Genomic DNA, 22,940 nt, shown 5'->3' with positions numbered 1-22,940 from the left:
GGCCGCGGGGGGCCAAACTGTTCACACCTTCCCCCCACGCGCCTCTCTCCTCTTTCTCCTCTCAAGACCGCCGGATCTCCTCCTCCTCGCCGGAGACGCTCCGTCCGCCCCCTCTCGGAGTTCTTGGGTGGATCGGGTGCATCTCCTCCCTAGCTACCTTCTCCTCCAAGCGGTTTCCACAATGGATGTGGGTATGATTCACAATCTCTAACCCTAGATGTTGTGTTTTATATGTGCTATTTTCTTGGTGGAATTGGTGTCTAGTTGTTCCAAATCACGTGTAGTGTACTCCTCTTGCATGCTATGAGGCCGATCTAGTCTTAGACAAGTTTTTGATTGAAAAACTGCACATCTCGCAGGGCCGGATTATCTGCCCCCCGAGCAGGCCGGATTATCCGGCCAGGCCGGATTATCCGCCCCCAGGGGACACCGGATTATCCGGCCTGGAGCTTCATCGCCGCTGCAGTTTTTGCTTCAATCTATCATGTCTAGATTTGTACCGACTTATAGCATGTTTCTCGAGTATACTACTGTATCTTACATGACTTATGAGCATTACCTTCTCTTTGCTACCCGCCTTTGCTTCTCACAGGTGGTGCTTCTCGGGGTGGTCAGAGACGCTCAAGGCATGATCGATCTAGTGACGAGTTTACACCCAATGCACCTCGCAAGTCCGTCACTTCAAGGCGGAAGAACAAGGAAGTGAGGGAGAACTACAAGACCATGGATCCAGTCTCTTATTCCGCTATTCGCTTGAAGAACTGGTATGAAGATGTTCTAAGGGATGAAGAGATAGAGGACAGGAGATTCTGGTGCATGGAGCAGGAGTTCATCTACAAGGATGTCTATGAGCCCATGAAGAATCTGAGACCCATGCAAGCTATCGATGTGGACATTCTGGCAGTCAACAATCACTTTGAAGATGCAATCTGGGTAGCTGGAAGGCTGGGCTTGCATGATATCATGAAGATTCAATGTGACAATAGCCCAGATTTGGTGAAGCAATTCTTTGCCACTTTGGCAATCAAGAAAGATGAGGAACGCACTATGGAATGGATGACTGGCTCCACTCACTGCAGTGCCACTCTGCGCCGATTTGCTGGTATTCTTGGAGCTCCTGTTGATGAGGGTCGTCGCCTTCATGGACCACACCAGACAGATAAGAATGCTCTTATGCATCTCTATACTGCAGCGGGAAAAGTTGGTTTTACTAAGGTGCTGCTTTCCATATACAGTCAGTTGCTCCGGTTCTTTCGGGCAACCATTTGCCCAAGTGGTGGTAACAATGACGCTCTCCGGGGAGTCCTTGTGGACCTTATGCACCTCAGCTATAAGTGTGCTCGTGAGCCTAATGAGGATCGGGACTTCACTCTTGATATCATGGACTTTATCTTCCATGAGATCCATGATGCCATGGTCTCCCGGACCACCATACCCTATGCACCTTACATTCAGCTTCTCATCAACAACTCTGTGGCTGTGACTGATGAAGATTTGAGTGGGTATCCTCTTGTGAAGCACCATGTCAAGAAGGCCTACAAGCTTAAGCCAGTCTCTTCAGCTGTACCTGCACCTGGCACTTTCATGGGTGCTGCCCGTTCTAGTGGTTTTGCTCCTGCTCGTCATCCTGATGTCCCGGCTATGAGGAAGCAAGTGACCCGGCTTAGTTGGTTTCAGCGTCACATCCTTTGCATGAACATTGAGATCCATAAGGAGAACTATGCAGCTAGCCGAGAGCGTTCTGAGATTAAGCATACTCAGGCGGTTATTCTACACAAGCTCAGTGGTGATCAAGGTCCCCCGCCTCAGCCTCCAGCTCACCAGGGTTACAGTGGATGGCACTCTGCACAGGTTCCTTGGAGTGATCTTGATGATTGCCTTCAAAGGTCCAACACCTCTCGTCGTTCTCCGGATGCACCTGACACTGATGAAGAAGAAGAAGAAGAGGCGCAAGAGTCCGATGATGATTATGCCTCCGAGTGATTCCCATGGGACGTGTAGCATCGCGCTTGTCCCCTTTTTGGCATCTCGATGCCAAAGGGGGAGAAGTGTTCTATTAGGATTCTCGGGGATTTGCATGGTTTGGGCACAAGCATATGCGTTTATCATTCTTATATTGCTTGTGTTCCCTCTTATTTGAACTATTTGGTTTGTTTGTGTGCCGTTCAAAACTATGTGCAATGTGGTGTGAGACATTGTTATGGTTTTCGGATTTCTATTTGTTGAGATCAAGGATATTACATTATGTGTGATGCTATATCTCCGCATTATATATCTACACATGGGTATGATTTCTTGCATCCTATCTCAACTTCATATGTGTCAATGTCTATTGTTAGAGCTCATGTTGGATATCTCTTGTGTTGAGGCACAATACTCCTATGTGTTGTGTATTTGTATTCGAATGCAAATTACTTATATGCACACATGTAGGGGGAGTGCCTCTATGTTTTGCCATCATGCTTGTCTCTATGGTGATTCCCTTGCAAATCCGTATATTGTCATCAAACACCAAAAAGGGGGAGATTGAAAGAACATCTCTCACATTATGTTTTGTGTGTTTGATGTCAATATATGTGATACACTAATGTTTGTTTAAGTGGTACAGGGATTACATAGTTATTTATTCATGTGTGTTGGATTTGATCGTCTGTCAAAAGAAATCAGAAAAAGTGGCCAGGCCGGATAATCCGGGCCGGATATTGTTGAAATATCCGGCCCCCTGTTTTTGGCTAAGTCGTCGAGGAAATGCAGCGCAGTATGGGGGCCGGACATTTGCCCGGATAATGTCCCGGTATTGTACCAGGGCCGGATTATCCGGGCCGGATATTTTGGAAATATCCGGCCCCCTCGTTTTTGGCTAAGGACTGGAAGAAAAGCTTCTCTGGCATAGGGCCGGACATTTGGCCGGATAATGTCACACTTTTGTCCCGATGGCCGGATTATCCGGGGGGGCGGATTATCCGGCCCTTACTTAGGCCGGAATATCCGGCCCCCCGGAAACAACAACGGCTCAATTTTGAGGGGAGGTATAAATACCCCCCTTCTTCTACCTTGGTTGCTTGCTCAATCATTACACAAGAAATCTGCCAAGCCACCTCCATTAGAGCCACCTCAAGAAACTCAAGATTTACAAGATCTCCTTCCTCCCCCAACCAAAGCTCTTGATCTTTGGAGATTCGAAGGAGAAGACACCGATCTACATCCTCACCGAAGCGTTCTTCATTTCCCCCTCTCTTGTTTGAGGGATCTCATGCTAGTGTCACTACAACAGGACAGAGCTTTTGTAACACCATATTGTGTTACCACATGTCCAAAACAGTGTTACTAAGCCATCTAGTAACATATTTTGATATGTGTTCCGTTAGACCGTGTTACTAAGTGGTGTCCCCAGTCAAACATAATAATTGTTACCATATGTTCGATATTGTGTTACAATTTATAATATAGTAACATGCATATTTTGTGTTACTAAGTGGGCCAGTAACACATTTTTCTAACTATAGTAACATCGGCAGTAACATATTTTCGTAGACGTTGAACATTTGTGGTAACATATTTTTGCAACTGTAGTAACATAACCAGTAACATTATTTTTTAGCTTCATAGCACAATTAGTAAGATAATATCCATATTTTGTAACACTACGATTTATACCCTGGTAACACATTTTATAACTATGGTAACACCAACATTACAACTACAATATTAGTATTGCAACATACTATATTTATTTATTATTACTATCAAAAAAATTAGGTAACAAAATATTATGTTAAGCTGTACAGAGCTTCAGTCACACGATATTTTTTTATTGCAAGTCCAAAATATTTAATAGCAAAGAAAATAAAGCACGACACCACTAAAATAGCATCATTACATTTAAATTATTTGGAACACACTGAAAAAAATACATTCTTCAATATATCGTTATGTTGCTACTTCTAGTCTTCCATATCGTGAGGGCGCCCTCGGCCCAGCCTCCTGCACCACATGTGGACACGTCCAGCCATCTTCCCGCGCCACACCACACAGACACGCCTAGCTGGCAACCACCTTTCCTACAGCAATGAAATCAAAACTTAGTATACGGCGAGTTATTTTGCATATCTGAATGCTGGTTTAAGCTTTCTGACTGTATGATCAACTTCCTGTGACGAATTAGGATCACACTCAATGCCATTACTTGCCAGCTAGAGAGAACAAGTTTCAATTATTTGTATTTTCAGTAAAGCAACAGTTGAGTTGCATGAGTATGACAGAAACAACAAAATAACTGCAGCAAACCAACCAAGCCCCAGCAGCTGTCTAACCACTGAGCATGACATAGTCAGTGCCATCAAGAACTGCGTTGGCAACATCGGTCACTTCTGCTCAAGTAGGGCGAGGAGACTTGATCATAGACTCCAGCATCTGGGTTGCAGTCACCACTGGCTTGCCCTGAATGTTGAACCTGAAAATCATTACCTTATGTGCATAAAAGATCTTCTCTACAGGAATTTCCAATACCAGATCACCTCTTGCCACCATAAAAGCATAAGACTGTGCCACGATATCGTCAAAGTTAGCTACTCCCTTATAGGTTCTCAACCTGCACATTCAAGTTAATATCAGCTAGGTGAAGTACCAAAGTGCAATACTCAAAAGGAGAGTGACATACCTTTGACATCTGTATAATTGACTTTGCATGCTCCCCACCCGAAGTACCATCCTGACCTCCACAATGAGTCAAATGCAAGATTTGTGCAACTCTGTAGATCTTCCCCAGAGCAATAAAGCAATGAACATCTATACAACCAACAGAATAATGGGTTTATGGTTGATCCTCATCTGTAACACAAATGATGAAGTACTGATCCTTCAAAATATATGTACCTTCAGAAATTACTTGGTGACAGACTTTCCCATGACAATGTTCTTGCCAAAGCACAACACCGTGCTGCAGTTCCTCAGCACATGACATAAACAAACTGTACCATGTGGCGACATAATCACATTGCCTCTCTTTGGATGCTAGTCCCAAGGTACGTAGGGTTGCCACACTGGGCATGTAAAGTTCAACTGCCAAACTCATGTCATGATGTGCCTGGCAGATTAACAAACCAAATAAGATTTAATCGTGAATCACTGAGATTAAGAAACAGAAGGTAAAATGGGAAACTCCAAGATCAATTCACATATTCTATACTGAAGAAGCGAAATGCAAATCAAATCTGGAAGTCAAAAGACAAGATAAGGTCTTTTATGTAAAACAATGTAAGCACTTCCCTATCTAAACATTTGCATATTGCACTATAAAATGGCTACGCATAAACTGTACACTGTTACTCATGAATGTGGTGTACTTCTGGACTTGTGGTTGTTACAGTCTAAACAGTTCCATTTATGCTAAAATCTAAATATGTGACTGAGTTGTAGTAGGAACCAGCCATGCCTAAAAGGAAAAAAACAAACGCTTTAATGATTATGCCACTGAGTTGTAGTTTGGTGAAAGTTAAATCACAAAGAACAAGGACGCCATGTATATAGGGACGGACGGAACATTATTCCAGTTTTAGCATAATATTCATAAGATATCACACAAGGGTGTTTGGATATGAACATAACAAAAAGCAGAGTAGTGAATATCCATATTAATCTATCTTAATGTTAAGTAATTCCTAAATGAAGAGTAATGTACTGATATCTTCAGTAGGCCAATCATCATATTCAGGAAACAAACTTCCTGAATGTATCACTTCATTATCTTGTGGAGTTTGAAGCCTCCAACAGAAATTCTGAAAGGAACTGAAAATACACACATCACTATTGCTTTCTTTTCCAAGTGAATAATATGATTAGCTAGAGCATCTGAACATAGTCTATCCTTCACTGCATGCCGCCTTACTTTGCAAGGGTTGGATCCTATATATACATGCAGAAAGGTACTATTGAACTCTTCTGAAAGTGTTAGGCCCTACTGTTCATATGAATGTTGTCCAAAGAAAAGCATATACTGATTAATCTATTGTTTTCAAGAGAAGATCCAGGGGAAGGTGTACAATTATCGATTACTTACCAACAAGGCAACAACCGAACTTACATATTTTTCTTGCTGTTCATAATTCCCTTCCAATTTGTAGATCTGTTCACATGTATGTTCAGACTTTCATGTGCACCTATCCTGCCAATTGAAAATCTAGGCTACAGACATATTGATGTAGGTACGCATATTTTTGATTCAGATATAGGATCCATGTCAAGTTGGATTAGCAGAGGGGAAATTACCAAAGACGTTCAAATTCAAGCATCAAACAAATGGATCACTCGGTGGCAGGCAAATTACCTCATGGTGCAGGGGCTGAACAAATGTCTGTTCTTCACGGGAGCAGCGAGGCGAACGTGCTAGGAGAGTGGCTGGGCCTTGCCGAGAAGACGTAATGGCGCGACGGGGTGCAGCAGGCGGTTGACCTACGCGATGTTGATGCCAGGCGCTAGAGGGGAATGGAGATCCCGGTGCTGAGCTTGCTCGGTGGGGGGAGGGGGTAGGCTGTGGTGGGTACCTCTGTGGTGCGGTAGTAGGGGACGGCGCGGTGGTGGGGGATGGCGCCGTGGTGGGGGGCGGCGCGGTGGTGGGGGGCGGCGCGGTGGTGACCGGCGCGGGAGGGGTGTTCGGCGACTCGGCCAGTGTAGATTAGACTAGATGAGTTTTTTTTCGGGTAAGACTAGATGCGTCAATTAGGGGACAATTTGTTTGACGCTGGTGATAAGGGGACTTATCAGGCGAGCACTATATATAGGAGCTACCAATTGGAGCCAAACGTGTATATTAGCGGGAATAATGAAAATGTTCCCTCCACTGGTTATTCGTCTCGATCGCAATGACCAGATTGGCGGGGCAAAACATTTTCTTTTTTTAAAAAAAGGACCATAGATTTATTGATCAAAATTGCATAATATCCTCCTCAAAAAAAAATAATACATCGAGGTCCTCGGGGACTATCTTGATGTATTTTTTATACAGAGATAACTGTAGATAAAACTTTGCGATAATTATGTGATATTTACATAGAACATGTAAACATTTAATTATAATTAAACAATATGGGTCACGCTACTTATCGCTACGTAGGTGCACAAAGTATGCATTGATATAATACTATGTTTTAGGATCACATATGCGAGAGCGACATGGCCTCCCTTCTCGTGCCGACCGAGCTAGGCTCGATGCATGTCTTCTCATAACCATCACTGGGGCCACGTGTCATTTGTTTGGTGTGGTGCCCATGTGGCGTGTGGGCTGCACCTATCTTTGATGGTGACACATTTTAACTAATGTATAAAAATCCCTCAAAATCCTTGTTTCATGGGATGCAATCTATATTAGGATCGATCAATCAGGTATGGAATGAGAGAAAGGGAAGATGCTGCCTCGACATGTGTTTGTGCGCCGTAAGGGTAATTTTCCCAAAACCATAAGTTGGAGTATGTCCTCTCGGATAACTGATGGTTCTTCGACACCTTGTCCGTATGTTGGTTCTGTTACCCGGACCCCAGCCGGGGCTTTAATCATTCTGAGTGACTCCCTATACATTATTTTGATAGATCATAAGCTTTTCACACATTTGTTGGCCCTACATGATAGATGCTTTCAACACTTTGAGTTGGCCTGCCATAATATCTAGGAAATGTTGGGAGCTTTGTGAAAATAGAATATTGTTGAATTGGAAATGCTATTCACCTGCCTCATTCCTTTTTGAAAGTTCATTCCTATGACGCCAATAGGAAAGGGAAGCAACACCAATTCCTCGTTCCTAGGATTCAAATATCACAAAAGTTCAAGGTATTTAATTTTATACAAACAAAACATAGATGGATATCACAAAGGGCTGCTCATCAGGTATTGCACCGTCATCATGAGTGCTTAATTACTCCATAGGTCCTCTGTATCAGATTCACACCCGAACCATACCGAAATATAATGGGAATTTTGTTTTTTGTGGGACTACCTGCCAAGTACACATGGACATACGCACTCAAATCTCGAGTCACGTCCCAGGTAAGCTTGTAACACATTCCTTCACACCCATATTTATATGTTACTACGTCGATATCCCTGTAACACACTTTTAGTTCTGATACAGTTTGTGTTACCGTCGTTCGTCCGCACACAAATATTGTGTTACTGTAATTTTACCTGTAACATATTTGACCATGTGTGACATGATTGTGTTACCAAAGCTCTATCCTGTTGTAGTGTGTTCCTATTTGGTTCCCTAGTTGATTTGTGTTGATGTATTGTTGTTGATTGTTGTGTTGTAACAGATTTGGGAGCCTCCAATTTGGTTGTGGATGTGTGCCCCAAGAACCTTGTAAAGGCCCGGTTTCCGCCTCGAGGAAATCCCTTAGTGGAAGTGGGCTAGGCCTTCGTGGCGTTGCTCACCGGAGATCTGGGTGAAGCCTTCGTGGCTGTTGGTTTGGCTTTCGTAGCAACCACACTCCTCCAAACGTAGACGTACCTTCTTGCAAAGGAAGGGAACTACGGGAATCATCTCCGTGTCATCGCGTGCTCCACTCTCGGTTACCTCTATCCTATTCTATCTCTATATTGCTTAGATATATCTTGCCTAGTTGTTAGCCTTGTCATATAGGTAAATTCACTTAGTTGCATATCTAGAGAATTTACCTTTTGTGTCAAGCCTAAATTGAAAAAGAACTAAAAATTGGTTAGCACCTATTCACCCCCCCCCCCCTCTTGGTGCGGCATACGATCCTTTCACCATGGACTGACTACTTGGATGATCATCCAAACCTTTTATGCAGGACTGAACTTTTCTTCGCGGAACCTATTGGATTTAGCTGCTGGAGGTACCTTTATGTCCATCATCCTTGGTGAAGCAACAAAGCTTCTTGATAATATGATGATTAATTACTCTGAATGGCACACGGAAAGAGCTCCACAAGGTAAGAAGGTAAATTCTGTCGAAGAAACCTCCTCCTTGTGTGATAAGATTGATGCTATTATGTCTATGCTTGTGAATGATAGGACTAATGTTGATCTTAATAATGTTCCGTTAGCTTCATTGGTTGCCCAAGAAGAACATGTTGATGTAAACTACATTAAAAATAATAATTTTAACAACAATGCTTATCGGAACAATTCTAGTAATAACTATAGGCCATATCCTTATAATAATGGTAACGGTTATGGTAATTCTTATGGGAATTCTTACAACAATAATAGGAACACACCCCCTGGACTTGAAGCTATGCTTAAAGAATTTATTAGTACACAAACTTCTTTTAACAAATCTGTTGAGGAAAAGCTCAATAAAATTGATATTCTCGCTTCTAAGGTTGATAGTCTTGCCTCTGATGTTGATCTTTTGAAATCGAAAGTTATGCCTAATAAGGATATTGAAAATAAAATTGTTACTACAGCAAGTGCCATCCAAGTTAGAATTAATGAGAATATAAGATTAATGGCTGAATTGCATGCTAGGTGGGAAAGAGAAGAAAATGAAAAACTAGCTAAAGAGAATAATGTAGCTAAAGTTTGGACTATTACCACCACTAGTAATGTTAATGATTCACATGTTGCTGCACCTCCTACTATCAATGGTAAAATAATTGGTGTTGGCAATGTTTCTACTCCTAATGCAAAGCCTACAAAACTGCAAAAAGCGCTAAAAGCTAGCGAAATGTACTGTGATAAAACTGCTGAAATTTTTTCCAACATTGGGGACAATGATCCCATTGCTTTAGATTATAATGGTTTGGATTTTGATGATTGCCATATCTCTGAAGTTATAAAGTTCTTGCAAAAACTTGCTAAGAGTCCTAATGCTAGTGCTATAAACTTGGCTTTCACAAAACATATTACGAATGCTCTTATAAAAGCTAGAGAGGAGAAACTAAAACTTGAAACTTCAATTCCTAGGAAGCTAGAAGATGGTTGGGAGCCCATCATTAAGATGAAGGTTAATGACTTTGATTGTAATGCTTTATGTGATCTTGGTGCAAGTATTTCCGTTATGCCTAAGAAGATTTATAATATGCTTGACTTGCCACCATTGAAGAATTGTTATTTGGATGTTAATCTTGTTGATAATGATATAAAGAAACCTTTGGGGAGAGTTGATAATGTTCACATTACCGTTAACAATAACCTTGTCCCCGTTGATTTTGCTGTCTTGGATATTGAATGCAATGCATCTTGTCCCATTATATTGGGAAGACCTTTTCTTCGAACTGTTGGTGCTATCATTGATATGAAGGAAGGTAATATTAAATATCAATTTCCTCGCAAGAAAGGTATGGAACACTTCCCTAGAAAGAGAATGAAGTTACCTTTTGATTCTATTATTAGAACAAGTTATGATGTTGATGCTTCATCTCTTGATAACACTTGATATACACTTTCTGCGCCTAGCTGAAAGGCGTTAAAGAAAAGCGCTTATGGGAGACAACCCATGTTTTTACTACAGTACTTTTATTTTATATTTGAGTCTTGGAAGTTGTTTACTACTGTAGAAACCTCTCCTTATCTTAGTTTTATGCATTGTCGTGCCAAGTAAAGTCTTTGATAGTAAGGTTCATACTAGATTTGGATTACTGCGCAGTAACAGATTTCTTTACTGTCACGAATTTCGACCTGCCTCTCTGTAGGTAGCTCAGAAAAATATGCCAATTTACGTGCGTGATCCTCAGATATGTACGCAACTTTCATTCAATTTGGGAATTTTCATTTGAGCAAGTCTGGTGCCATTTTAAAATTCGTCTTTACGAACTGTTCTGTTTTGACAGATTCTGCCTTTTATTTCGCATTGCCTCTTTGTGTATGTTGGATGAATTTCTTTGATCCATTAATGTCCAGTAGCTTTATGCAATGTCCAGAAGTGTTAAGAATGATTATGTCACCTCTGAACATATAAATTTTTATTGTGCACTAACCCTCTAATGAGTTGTTTCGAGTTTGGTGTGGAGGAAGTTTTCAAGGATCAAGAGAGGGAAATGATGCAATATGATCAAGGAGAGTGAAAGCTCTAAGCTTGGGGATGCCCCGGTGGTTCTCCCCTGCATATATTAAGAAGACCCAAGCGTCTAACCTTGGGGATGCCCAAGGCATCCCCTTCTTCATCGACAACATTATCAGGTTCCTCCCCTGAAACTATATTTTTATTCCATCACATCTTATGTACTTTGCTTGGAGCGTCGGTTTGTTTTTTATTTTGTTTTTGTTTGAATAAAATGGATCCTAGCATTCATTGTGTGGGAGAGAGACACGCTCCGCTGTTGCATATGGACAAATATGTCCTTAGGCTTTACTCATAGTATTCATGGCGAAGGTTGAATCTTCTTCGTTAAATTGTTATATGGTTGGAATCGGGAAATGCTACATGTAGTAATTCTAAAATGTCTTCAATAATTTGATACTTGGCAATTGTTGTGCTCATGTTTAAGCTCTTGCATCATATACTATGCACCCATTAATGAAGAAATACAAAGAGCTTGCTAAAATTTGGTTTGCATATTTGGTCTCTCTAAAGTCTAGATAATTTATAGTATTGAGTTTTGAACAACAAGGAAGACGGTGTAGAGTCTTATAATGTTTACAATATATCTTTTATGTGAGTTTTGCTGCACCGGTTCATCCTTGTGTTTGTTTCAAATAACCTTGCTAGCCTAAACCTTGTATCGAGAGGGAATACTTCTCATGCATCCAAAATCCTTGAGCCAACCACTATGCCATTTGTGTCCACCATACCTACCTACTACATGGTATTTCTCCGCCATTCCAAAGTAAATTGCTTGAGTACTACCTTTAAAATTTCCATCATTCGCCTTTGCAATATATAGCTCATGGGACAAAATAGCCTTAAAAACTATTGTGGTATTGAATATGTACTTATGCACTTTATCTCTTATTAAGTTGCTTGTTGTGCGATAACCATGTTTCTGGGGACGCCATCAACTACTCTTTGTTGAATATCATGTGAGTTGCTATGCATGTCCGTCTTGTCTGAAGTAAGGGAGATTTACCACTTGTTTAATGGTTAGAGCATGCATATTGTTAGAGAAGAACATTGGGCCGCTAACTAAAGCCATGAATCATGGTGGAAGTTTCAGTTTTGGACATATATCCTCAATCTCATATGAGAACATTAATTGTTGCTACATGCTTATGCATAAAAGAGGAGTCCATTATCTGTTGTCTATGTTGTCCCGGTATGGATGTCTAAGTTGAGAATAATCAAAAGCGAGAAATCCAAATGCGAGCTTTCTCCTTAGACCTTTGTACAGGCGGCATAGAGGTACTCCTTTGTGACACTTGGTTAAAACATGTGTATTGCGATGATAATCCTGGTAATCCAAGCTAATTAGGACAAGGTGCGGGCACTATTAGTATACTATGCATGAGGCTTGCAACTTGTAAGATATAATTTACATGATACATATGCTTTATTACTACCGTTGACAAAATTGTTTCATGTTTTCAAAACCAAAGCTCTAGCACAAATATAACAATCGATGCTTTCCTCTTTGAAGGACCTTTCTTTTACTTTTATGTTGAGTCAGTTCACCTATTTCTCTCCACCTCAAGAAGCAAACACTTGTGTGAACTGTGCATTGATTCCTACATACTTGCATATTGCACTTGTTATATTACTTTACATTGACAATATCCATGAGATATACATGTTACAAGTTGAAAGCAACCGCTGAAACTTAATCTTCTTTTGTGTTGCTTCAATACCTTTACTTTGATTTATTGCTTTATGAGTTAACTCTTATGCAAGACTTATTGATGCTTGTCTTGAAGTACTATTCATGAAAAGTCTTTGCTTTATGATTCATTTATTTACTCATGTCATTACCATTGTTTTGATCGCTGCATTCATTACATATGCTTACAATAGTATGATCAAGGTTATGATGGCATGTCACTCCAGAAATTATCTTTGTTATCGTTTACTTCTGGGACGAGCAGGAACTAAGCTTGGGGATGCTGATACGTCTCCGACGTATCGATAATTTCTTATGTTTCATGCCACATTATTGATGATATCTACATGTTTTATACACATTATATGTCGTATTTATGCATTTTCCGGCACTAACCTATTAACGAGATGCCGAAGAGCCAGTTGCTGTTTTCTGCTGTTTTTGGTTTTAGAAATCCTAGTAAGGAAATATTCTCAGAATTGGACGAAATCAACGCCCAGGGTCCTATTTTGGCGCGAAGCTTCCAGAAGACCGAGGGATAGACGAAGTGGGGCCACGAGGTGGCCAGACACCAGGGCGGCGCGGCCTGGCCCCTAGCCGCGCGGCCCTGTGGTGTGGGCCCCTCGTGACGCCCTTTGACCTGCCCTTCCGCCTACTTAAAGCCTCCGTGACGAAACCCCCAGTACCGAGAGCCACGATATGGAAAACCTTACTGAGACGCCGCCGCCGCCAATCCCATCTCGGGGGATTCTGGAGATCGCCTCTGGCACCCTGCCGGAGAGGGGAATCATCTCCTGGAGGACTCTTCACCGCCATGGTCGCCTCCGGAGTGATGAGTGAGTAGTTCACCCCTGGACTATGGGTCCATAGCAGTAGCTAGATGGTTGTCTTCTCCTTATGTGCTTCATTGTCGGATCTTGTGAGCTGCCTAACATGATCAAGATCATCTATCTGTAATGCTATATGTTGTGTTTGTCGGGATCCGATGGATAGAGAATACTATGTTATGTTGATTATCAATCTATTACCTATGTGTTGTTTATGATCTTGCATGCTCTCCGTTATTAGTAGAGGCTCTGGCCAAGTTTTTGCTCTTAACTCCAAGAGGGAGTATTTATGCTCGATAGTGGGTTCATGCCTCCATTAAATGCAGGACGTGTGAGAAAGTTCTAAGGTTGTGGATGTGCTGTTGCCACTAGGGATAAAACATTGATGCTATATCCGAGGATGTAGTTATTGATTACATTACGCACCATACTTAATGCAATTGTCTGTTGTTTGCAACTTAATACTGGAAGGGGTTCAGATGATAACCTGAAGGTGGACTTTTTAGGCATAGATGCATGCTGGATAGCGGTCTATGTACTTTGTCGTAATGCCCAATTAAATCTCACAATACTCATCATATCATGTATGTGCATGGTCATGCCCTCTCTATTTGTCAATTGCCTGACTGTAATTTGTTCACCCAACATGCTATTTATCTTATGGGAGAGACACCTCTAGTGAACTGTGGACCCCGGTCCATTCTTTTACATCGAATACAATCTACTGCAATACTTGTTCTACTGTTTTCTGCAAACAATCATCATCCACACTATACATCTAATCCTTTGTTACAGCAAGCCGGTGAGATTGACAACCTCACTGTTTCGTTGGGGCAAAGTACTTTGGTTGTGTTGTGCAGGTTCCACGTTGGCGTCGGAATCCCTGGTGTTGCGCCGCACTACATCCCGCCGCCATCAACCTTCAACGTGCTTCTTGGCTCCTCCTGGTTCGATAAACCTTGGTTTCTTTCTGAGGGAAAACTTGCTGCTGTGCGCATCATACCTTCCTCTTGGGGTTCCCAACGAACATGTGAGTTACACGCCATCAACGCCCGGGCCCTGAAGGTCCAGATCTGGCCCGAAGAAGCCCAGACCGAACCCGCCCTCCCTCGTCCTCACACGCCGACGCCATCGGGAGGAATCGCAGCGCGACGCCAACCTCGGGGCGGGCAGCAGATGCGCCAGGGACTCCTCCCTGGCCAGGCATCCTCTCCGTGTCGCCGCCGCCGAGATGTGGTCGAGCACCTCCGCCTCCAAGCCACGCCGGCGCGCCGCCCCGCTCCCCTCCTTGCTGCCTTCCTTGCTGGGGTCGAAGATCTCCTCCACTCCCTCCATCGTGCGCCGGCGACGTCCGCAGAGGACCCGCGCCGCTGACCGCTCCACCACCCTCGCGACCCCGGTGACGTCCCGCCTCAACGCGAAGGGGGCCCGTCGGGGTGCGCCTCCATCCACCGGCCGCCTTCGACGGCCGGGCGCGGCCGCCACCGCCGGCGGCGGCAGCGGCCGGGAGGGAGAAAAAGCTGCGCCTCGCTTTTTAGGGTTAGGGTTCCTCCGGAGCCTTTCACCATGGAACATAAAAGACATGCCTCATGATGGCAAGAGATAGCAGAGCTTTGCAACGCTCCCTCCTAAAACAAAATGGTCGGAAAAACATGGGTACGCATGATCGAATCCCATCCGATCCAACAATCTTCGGGCATGAGATGCCCAATGCAGTTCGTTGGTGGAGCCTTCCAGAACTTGACACTCTGGCCAAATCAAAGAGGGCAAGCATCAAGCAGAACTCCATCTTGGTGCGAGAGGAACCATTGAACTGACGCCTTTATTTAGGCCGAGCTAGCAACCACCACGCTACTGGCTAGCTGCAGAGGAGAAGACGAACATTGCTGACACGCTATTCTTGCGGCGCAGATGGGACACACGGTTGGCCGCGGCCGGGGATGCATCAAACCCCGCCCGTTGGTTCCAGATCGGACCCAAACAAGGCCAACACCGTCACACGGAACAACGCCCGACACGTCCACCATGCATGTAACCGCCGGCCTAGATCGGGCCCAGATGGGCCCATCACCACCACACGCCATCGAACAGATCAAGCCACCGATGTGCCTCTCCACATAGGTGCACCATATCATATTTTATAACATTTTCTTGAGTGAAACATAAGGAAGGATGAGATTAAACAATACATGTTCGAAAGTAGAGGCATGATGGTTGAAATTAAACGATATTCTCTCGGAGTTTTACACCATTTTGAGGTTTAAGGGTCTATGGAAACGCAAACCACTCTTTATAATTGTTGTTGGCAGCACAAGGCCTTCCGTTTAGCTATACTACTTTATTAATGGAGCTCTTTTTGAAATTTTGCATCTACACAATCTCTTTCTACAAAATGTATTCTAGCCGTGATTGGTGGTCATCTAACGGTTCAAGTCTTAGGAATTCGCTGCTACACTGTTCCCGCGCGCAGCGTCCGCTGTTTGCACGCGACCGAGGTTAGAGTCCACTAGAAGCTTCACGATTATCCTCGATGGAGTCACAGATTTCCCTGCGGTCGCACACTCGTGCTCTACAATTTCTTTTGTTCTCTCACGAGTGCATATTGGAAACTTTTTTCAGCCCTAGGCAACAATCTCATTTGCGTCCCGGTGTGCAACCGTACATCCCCATCACCGCGTTGAACCATTTGTTGAATGTAGATGGGCTGCAGCCCAATAAGGCAGCCCATGTAGTCTACAATTCCTGAAATCTCAAGGCCCATCACGTTGGCAGCTTGGGACAGCCTTGGGGGACAAAGTTTAGTCCCACATTGCTAGTTGGGAGTGAGTTGAAGTGGGATATAAGAGCTGCTATTCTTGTCATTCCAAGTGAGTGAGAATAGAAGAAGCCCTCGCGCACTCCTCCTCCTCCGGCCGCCCCGCCTCGCCTTGTCACGCACGTCGCGTTTCGTGACTCGAGTTCGAGTTCCAGACACACTCAAGGAAACCTAAATTTTTGCTTGGTGCACCAACTGAGTTGGGTACGTGTCGACCTGCATGTGCGTGCTCGCCGCGTGTCCCTGGCTTCTTACGCGTGGCAACGCGGTCGGGACGGCTCTCCTCCCAGGATATACAAGGAGACCGATCAGATCTGGAGAACAGTGCTCTTAGATCTCTCTCTCTCGCGAAGTTTCTTTTGCTGTGCTACTCTCTAGTATTCTCCATCCCGGCGACTGCGTGCACAGCCGTCCGGGAGAACAGGCCTCCGAAACTCCGTCCGTTGAGATCCTGCACCGGGAGACGGGCGATAAAGTTTTTGGGGAGCGTCTCGGCGCGACTGCTCGCTGCTGTTCGTCTTCTTCATCGACGGTTCGGCTGCTTCATCGACAGATCCGACTACACCATGGGCGACATCAACAACTCCCATGGTGGTGGTGCTGCTGCTGGTGCGACCTTCCCGGTCGCGATGTACGTGCTTTTCCTCTCCTACCTTGCACTGCTACTTGTTCCATGTTCAGATCTGATGCATGTGCTTAGTCTGATGTGCGTGGTTAAGTGTGCTTGTGCATCTGTAATCTTGCTTTCGATAATTAAACTCACACGGAAATTGCCTAATAATCCAACAATCCAAAAACCTTATATGCTTAGGCAATTTTCACCGTCTGGTTTTGCTGCTGCGCTCAAACCGAGGCCGTTTACGGGTTCTCATTTCAAGAGATGACAGAGTAAGACCCTCTTGTGGCTCACTTCTATGGGCGTGCACCGAGTTGCGGAAGGTACTCCCAGAGGTCCGCTTACTCCTGACGAGGATAAAGCGTTCGGGGATGCCACTGTAATCTTTGTGGGTGCCGTTCTAAGTGTGCTTGGAGACAAGTTGGTTGATGCTTATCTACACATACGAAATGGGAAGGAACTGTGGGATGCACTGGACGCTAAGTTTGGTGCTGCCGATGCCGGAGGTGAACTGTATGCTATGGAGCAGTTCAATGACTACAGAATGGTTGAGAACAGATCTGTAGTAGAACAGGCTCATGAGATACAGATCATGGCAAAGGAACTTGAGCTCCTCAAGTGTGTGCTACCGGACAGGTTTGTCGCGGGATGCATTGTCGCTAAGCTTCCCCCTTCATGGAGGAACTTTGCCACTTCTCTGAAACATCAGAGGCATGAATTTTCTGTTGAGAATATCATGGGCTCTCTGGATGTTGAGGAGAAGGCGGGGGCAAAAGAAAAACACACTGGAGGAACCGAAGGACGTTCTGCTGCCAATATGGTGCAGAAAAATGCCCACAAGTCCAAGGGAAAGAACAAGGGAGTCTCCCAGACTACTAACTTCAAGAAGAAGGGGAAAGCGGAGAAGAAAGATCCTTGCTGGGTGTGTGGCGAGACGGGCCATTGGGCTAATCGTTGTCCACAACGCAAAGGAAAGAAATGTCAGGCTGGACAGAACTCAAATTCTGTCAGCATGGTCATTGGCAACACAGAGGAAGGAACTACAAGGTATGGTAATATGTTACCTACTGTTCTTTCGGTGTTTCAGCCCACAGGATGGTGGGTTGATACAGGTGTCAATGTTCATGTGTGTGCTAACATCTCCATGTTTACCTCTTATCAGGCCCGAGGTTCCTCAGTAATAATGGGGAATGGGTTACATGCTACTGTTCGTGGTGTTGGCACGGTAGATCTGAAGTTTACTTTGGGAAAGATCGTGCAACTGAAGAACGTGCTGCATGTCCCTTCTATCAAGAAGAATCTCGTTAGTGGCTCCCGTCTTATGAAAGATGGGTTTAAGTTGGTGTTTGAGTCCAATAAAGTTGTACTGTCTAAGTATGGAACTTTTGTTGGAAAGGGATATGAATGTGAGGGAATGTTTCGCTTCTCTCTAGAAGACTTCTATGATAATGTTGTGAACCATGTAAGCACTAGTGTTAATGAAACTAATGTTTGTCATTCACGACTTTGTCATGTTAATTTCGGTTGTATGACGCGGCTTGCTGATATGAGTTTAATTCCGAAATTCACCTTTGTCAAAGGCTCTAAGTGTCATGCTTGTGTGCAAGCAAAGCAGCCTCGCAAGCCTCACAAGCCTGCGAAGGAAAGAAACTTGGCACCACTAGAGCTCATACATTCAGATCTATGTGAGATGAATGGTGAGTTGACAAAAGGTGGAAAGAAATATTTCATGACTTTGATTGATGATTCCACTAGGTATTGTTATGTGTATCTCCTGAAAACTAAATATGAGGCTCTTGATTTCTTTAAAATCTATAAGGCTGAAGTTGAGAATCAACTTGAAAGAAAGATAAAAAGGGTTCGGTCCGATCGTGGTGGAGAGTACTTTTCTAATGAGTTCAATTTATTCTGTGCGGAACATGGTATAATCCATGAGAGGACGCCTCCCAGTTCCCCACAATCCAATGGGATTGCGGAAAGGAAAAACCGTGCTCTAACAGATTTGGTTAATGCCATGTTAGATGTTTCGGATTTATCCAAGGAATGGTGGGGGGAGGCTATATTGACTTCGTGTCATGTCCTAAACCGTGTTCCAACAAAGAATAAAGAGATTACCCCTTATGAGGAATGGGAAAAGAAAAGACCAATACTCTCCTACCTACGAACTTGGGGTTGTTTGGCTAAAGTGAATTTGCCAATCACCAAAAAGCGAAAGCTTGGACCAAAAACCGTGGACTGTGTCTTTCTTGGCTATGCTTCCCATAGCATTGCTTATAGATTTCTTGTGGTGAAATCTGGAGTGGACGACATGAATGTTGGCACCATCTTTGAATCAAGAGATGCTACATTCTTTGAGGATATATTTCCTATGAGAGACATGCATGGCATGTTGATACGTCTCAAACGTATCTATAATTTCTTATGTTCCATGCTACTTTTATGATGATACTCACATGTTTTATACACATTATATGTCATATTTATGCATTTTACGGCACTAACCTATTGACGAGATGCCGAAGAGCCAGTTGCTGTTTTCTGCTGTTTTTGGTTTCAGAAATCCTACAAAGGAAATATTCTCGGAATTGGACGAAATCAACGCCCAGGGTCCTATTTTTCCACGAAGCTTCCAGAAGACCGAGGGAGAAACGAAGTGGGGCCACGGGGCGCCGCCACACTAGGGCGGTGCGGCCTAAGGGGGGCCCGCACGGCCCTAGCGTGTGGGGCCCCCGTGACTCCTCCGACTCCGCCCTTCCGCCTACTTAAAGCCTTCGTCGCGAATACCCCAGTACCGAGAGCCACGATACGGGAAACCTTCCAGAGACGCCGCCGCCGCCAATCCCATCTCGGGGGATTCAGGAGATCACCTCCGGCACCCTGCCGGAGAGGGGAATCATCTCCCGGAGGGCTCTTCAACGCCATGATCGCCTCCGGATCGATGTGTGAGTAGTCCACCCCTGAACTATGGGTCCATAGCAGTAGCTAGATGGTTGTCTTCTCCTCATTGTGCTATCATGTTAGATCTTGTGAGCTGCCTATCATGATCAAGATCATCTATTTGTAATGCTACATGTTGTGTTTGTTGGGATCCGATGAATATTGAATACTATGTCAAGTTGATTATCAATCTATCATATATGTTGTTTATGTTCTTGCATGCTCTCCATTGCTAGTAGAGGCTCTGGCCAAGTTGATACTTGTGACTCCAAGAGGGAGTATTTATGCTCGATAGTGGGTTCATGCCTCTATTGAATCTGGGACAGTGACAGAAAGTTCTAAGGTTGTGGATGTGCTGTTGCCACTAGGGATAAAACATTGATGCTTTGTCTAAGGATATTTGTGTTGATTACATTACGCATCATACTTAATGCAATTGTCTGTTGTTTGCAACTTAATACTGGAAGGGGTTCGGATGATAACCTGAAGGTGGACTTTTTAGGCATAGATGCATGCTGGATAGCGGTCTATGTACTTTGTCGTAATGCCCTGATTAAATCTCATAGTACTCATCATGATATATGTATGTGCATTGTTATGCCTTCTTTATTTGTCAATTGCCCAACTGTAATTTGTTCACCCAACATGCTATTTATCTTATGGGAGAGACACCACTAGTGAACTGTGGACCCCGGTCCATTCTTTACATCTGAAATACAATCTACTACAATACTTGTTCTTTAATGTTCTTCGCAAACAAACATCATCATCCACACTACACATCTAATCCTTTGTTTACAGCAAGCCGGTGAGATTGACAACCTCACTGTTACGTTGGGGCAAAGTACTTTGATTGTGTTGTGCAGGTTCCACGTTGGCGCCGGAATCCTTGGTGTTGCGCCGCACTACACTCCGTCACCAACAATCTTCACGTGTTCCTTGACTCCTACTGGTTCGATAACCTTGGTTTCATACTGAGGGAAAACTCGCTGCTGTACGCATCACACCTTCCTCTTGGGGTACCCAACGGACGTGTGTTAACTAATACCACGCCAATAGCAAGGATTTTTCTGGCGCCGTTGCCGGGGAGATCAAGACACGCTGCAAGGGGAGTCTCCCACATCCAAAAATCTTTACTTTATTTTTGTCTTGCTTTACTTTATTTTTATTTACTGGTTTGTTTGCTCTTATATCAAAAACACAAAAAAATTAGTTGCTAGTTTTACTTTATTTACTGTCTTGTTCTCCATATTAAAAAACACAAAAAAATTAGTTACTTGCATTTACTTTATTTAGTTTGCTTTATTTACTACTGCTAAAATGGGTACTGTTGAGAATACTAAGTTGTGTGACTTCACTAGCACAAATAATAATGATTTCTTATGCACACCTATCGCTCCACCTGCTACTACAGCAGAATTCTTTGAAATTAAACCTGCTTTACTAAATCTTGTTATGAAAGAGCAATTTTCTGGTGTTAGTTCTGATGATGCTGCTGCCCATCTTAATAATTTTGTTGAACTTTGTGAAATGCAAAAGTATAAGGATGTAGATGGTGACATTATAAAATTAAAATTGTTTCCTTTCTCCTTAAGAGGAAGAGCTAAAGATTGGTTGCTATCTCTGCCTAGAAATAGTATTGATTCATGGACTAAATGTAAGGATGCTTTTATTGGTAGATATTATCCTCCCACTAAAATTATATCTTTGAGAAGTAGCATAATGAATTTCAAGCAATTAGATAATGAACATGTTGCTCAAGCATGGGAGAGAATGAAATCTTTGGTGAAGAATTGCCCTACCCATGGACTGACTACTTGGATGATCATTCAAATCTTTTATGCAGGACTGAATTTTTCTTCGCGGAACCTATTGGATTCAGATGCTGGAGGTACCTTTATGTCCGTTACTTTGGGGGCGGCAACAAAGCTTCTTGATGATATGATGATAAATTACTCTTAATGGCACACGGAAAGAGCTCCACAAGGTAAGAAGGTAAATTCTGTTGAAGAAACCTCTTCCTTGAGTGATAAGATTGATGCTATTATGTCTATGCTTGTGAATGATAGATCTAATGTTGATCCTAATAATGTTCCTTTAGCTTCATTGGTTGCCCGAGAAGAACATGTTCATGTGAATTTCATTAAAAGTAATAATTTCAACAACAATGCTTATAGGAATAATTCTGGTAACAACTATAGGCCATATCCTTCTAATTATGGTAATTCTTACAACAATAATAGGAGTGTACCCCCTGGTCTTGAAGCCATGCTTAAAGAATTTATTAGTACACAAACTGCTTTTAACAAATCTGTTGAAGAAAAGCTTGATAAAATTGATATTCTTGCTTCTAAGGTTGATAGACTTGCCTCTGATGTTGATCTTTTAAAATTGAAAGTTATGCCTAATAAGGATAATGATAATAAAATTGTTACTACAGCAAACGCCATCCAAGTTCGAATTAATGAAAACATTAGATTGATGGCTGAATTGCATGCTAGGTGGGAAAGAGAAGAAAACGAAAAACTAGCTAAAGAGAATAATGTAGCTAAAGTTTGAACTATTACCACCACTAGTAATGATAATGCTTCACATGTTGCTACACCCCCTACTCTCAATGGTAAAATAATTGGTGTTGGCAATGTTTCTACTCCTAGTGCAAAGCGTGCAAAATTGCCTGAAACTGTTAAAACTGCTGAAACTGCTTGTGATAAAACTGCTGCAATTTTTCAAAATATTGGGGACAATGATCCCATTGCTGTAGATCATAATGGTTTACTTCTGCACTTTTGTTTTATATTTGAGTCTTGGAAGTTGTTACTACTGTAGCAACCTCTCCTTATCTTTATTTTATTGCATTGTTGTGCCAAGTAAAGTCTTTGATAGTAAAGTCAATACTAGATTTGGATTACTGCGCAGGAACTGATTTCTTGCTGTCACGAAATTGAGCCGCCCCGTCTGTAGAAAATTTAGAAAAATCTGCCAATTTACGTGCGTGATCCTCAAATATGTACGCAACTTTCATTCAATTTGGCTATTT

The 22,940-nt window shown here is 43.1% G+C and overlaps 1 protein-coding gene across 14 annotated transcripts; it reads right to left on the bottom strand.

Annotated features, from left to right (window-relative positions):
- Positions 1 to 3,762: 3,762 nt before the first annotated feature.
- Positions 3,763 to 6,650, bottom strand: LOC127335583 (uncharacterized). 14 transcript variants are annotated; one of them, XM_071826628.1, is made up of 6 exons: positions 5,681 to 6,650; positions 4,876 to 5,086; positions 4,661 to 4,788; positions 4,518 to 4,542; positions 4,292 to 4,440; positions 3,763 to 4,061 (listed from the first exon to the last, which is right to left on the bottom strand). In XM_071826628.1, exons 1-5 carry the CDS (start codon positions 5,705 to 5,707, stop codon positions 4,340 to 4,342), a joined length of 492 nt encoding a protein of 163 aa, XP_071682729.1. In that variant the 5' UTR covers positions 5,708 to 6,650; the 3' UTR covers positions 3,763 to 4,061; positions 4,292 to 4,339. The 14 variants fall into 14 exon arrangements, 8 of the variants coding, with proteins under 8 accessions (XP_071682729.1, XP_071682728.1, XP_071682727.1 ...); XM_071826627.1 differs by having other exon boundaries at positions 4,314 to 4,440; positions 5,681 to 6,649; XR_011752522.1 differs by having other exon boundaries at positions 3,763 to 4,440; positions 4,510 to 4,591; positions 5,681 to 6,636.
- Positions 6,651 to 22,940: the final 16,290 nt, after the last annotated feature.

The sequence above is a fragment of the Lolium perenne genome, chromosome 2 (assembly GCF_019359855.2).
Source record: "Lolium perenne isolate Kyuss_39 chromosome 2, Kyuss_2.0, whole genome shotgun sequence".
Lineage (NCBI taxonomy): Eukaryota > Viridiplantae > Streptophyta > Magnoliopsida > Poales > Poaceae > Lolium > Lolium perenne.
The sequence above is the reverse complement of the archived record's forward strand: the minus strand, read 5'-3'. Positions and strand labels throughout refer to the sequence as shown.

Coding starts and splice junctions, on each gene's coding strand:
- LOC127335583 (XM_071826625.1), bottom strand. CDS start 5,707: ATGATGATTGGCCTACTGAAGATATCA. Junction 4,789..4,875: donor TCACCAAGTAATTTCTGAAG/GTACATATATTT, acceptor TTGGTTGTATAG/ATGTTCATTGCTTTATTGCT. Junction 4,543..4,660: donor CAATTATACAGATGTCAAAG/GTATGTCACTCT, acceptor ATCGTGGCACAG/TCTTATGCTTTTATGGTGGC.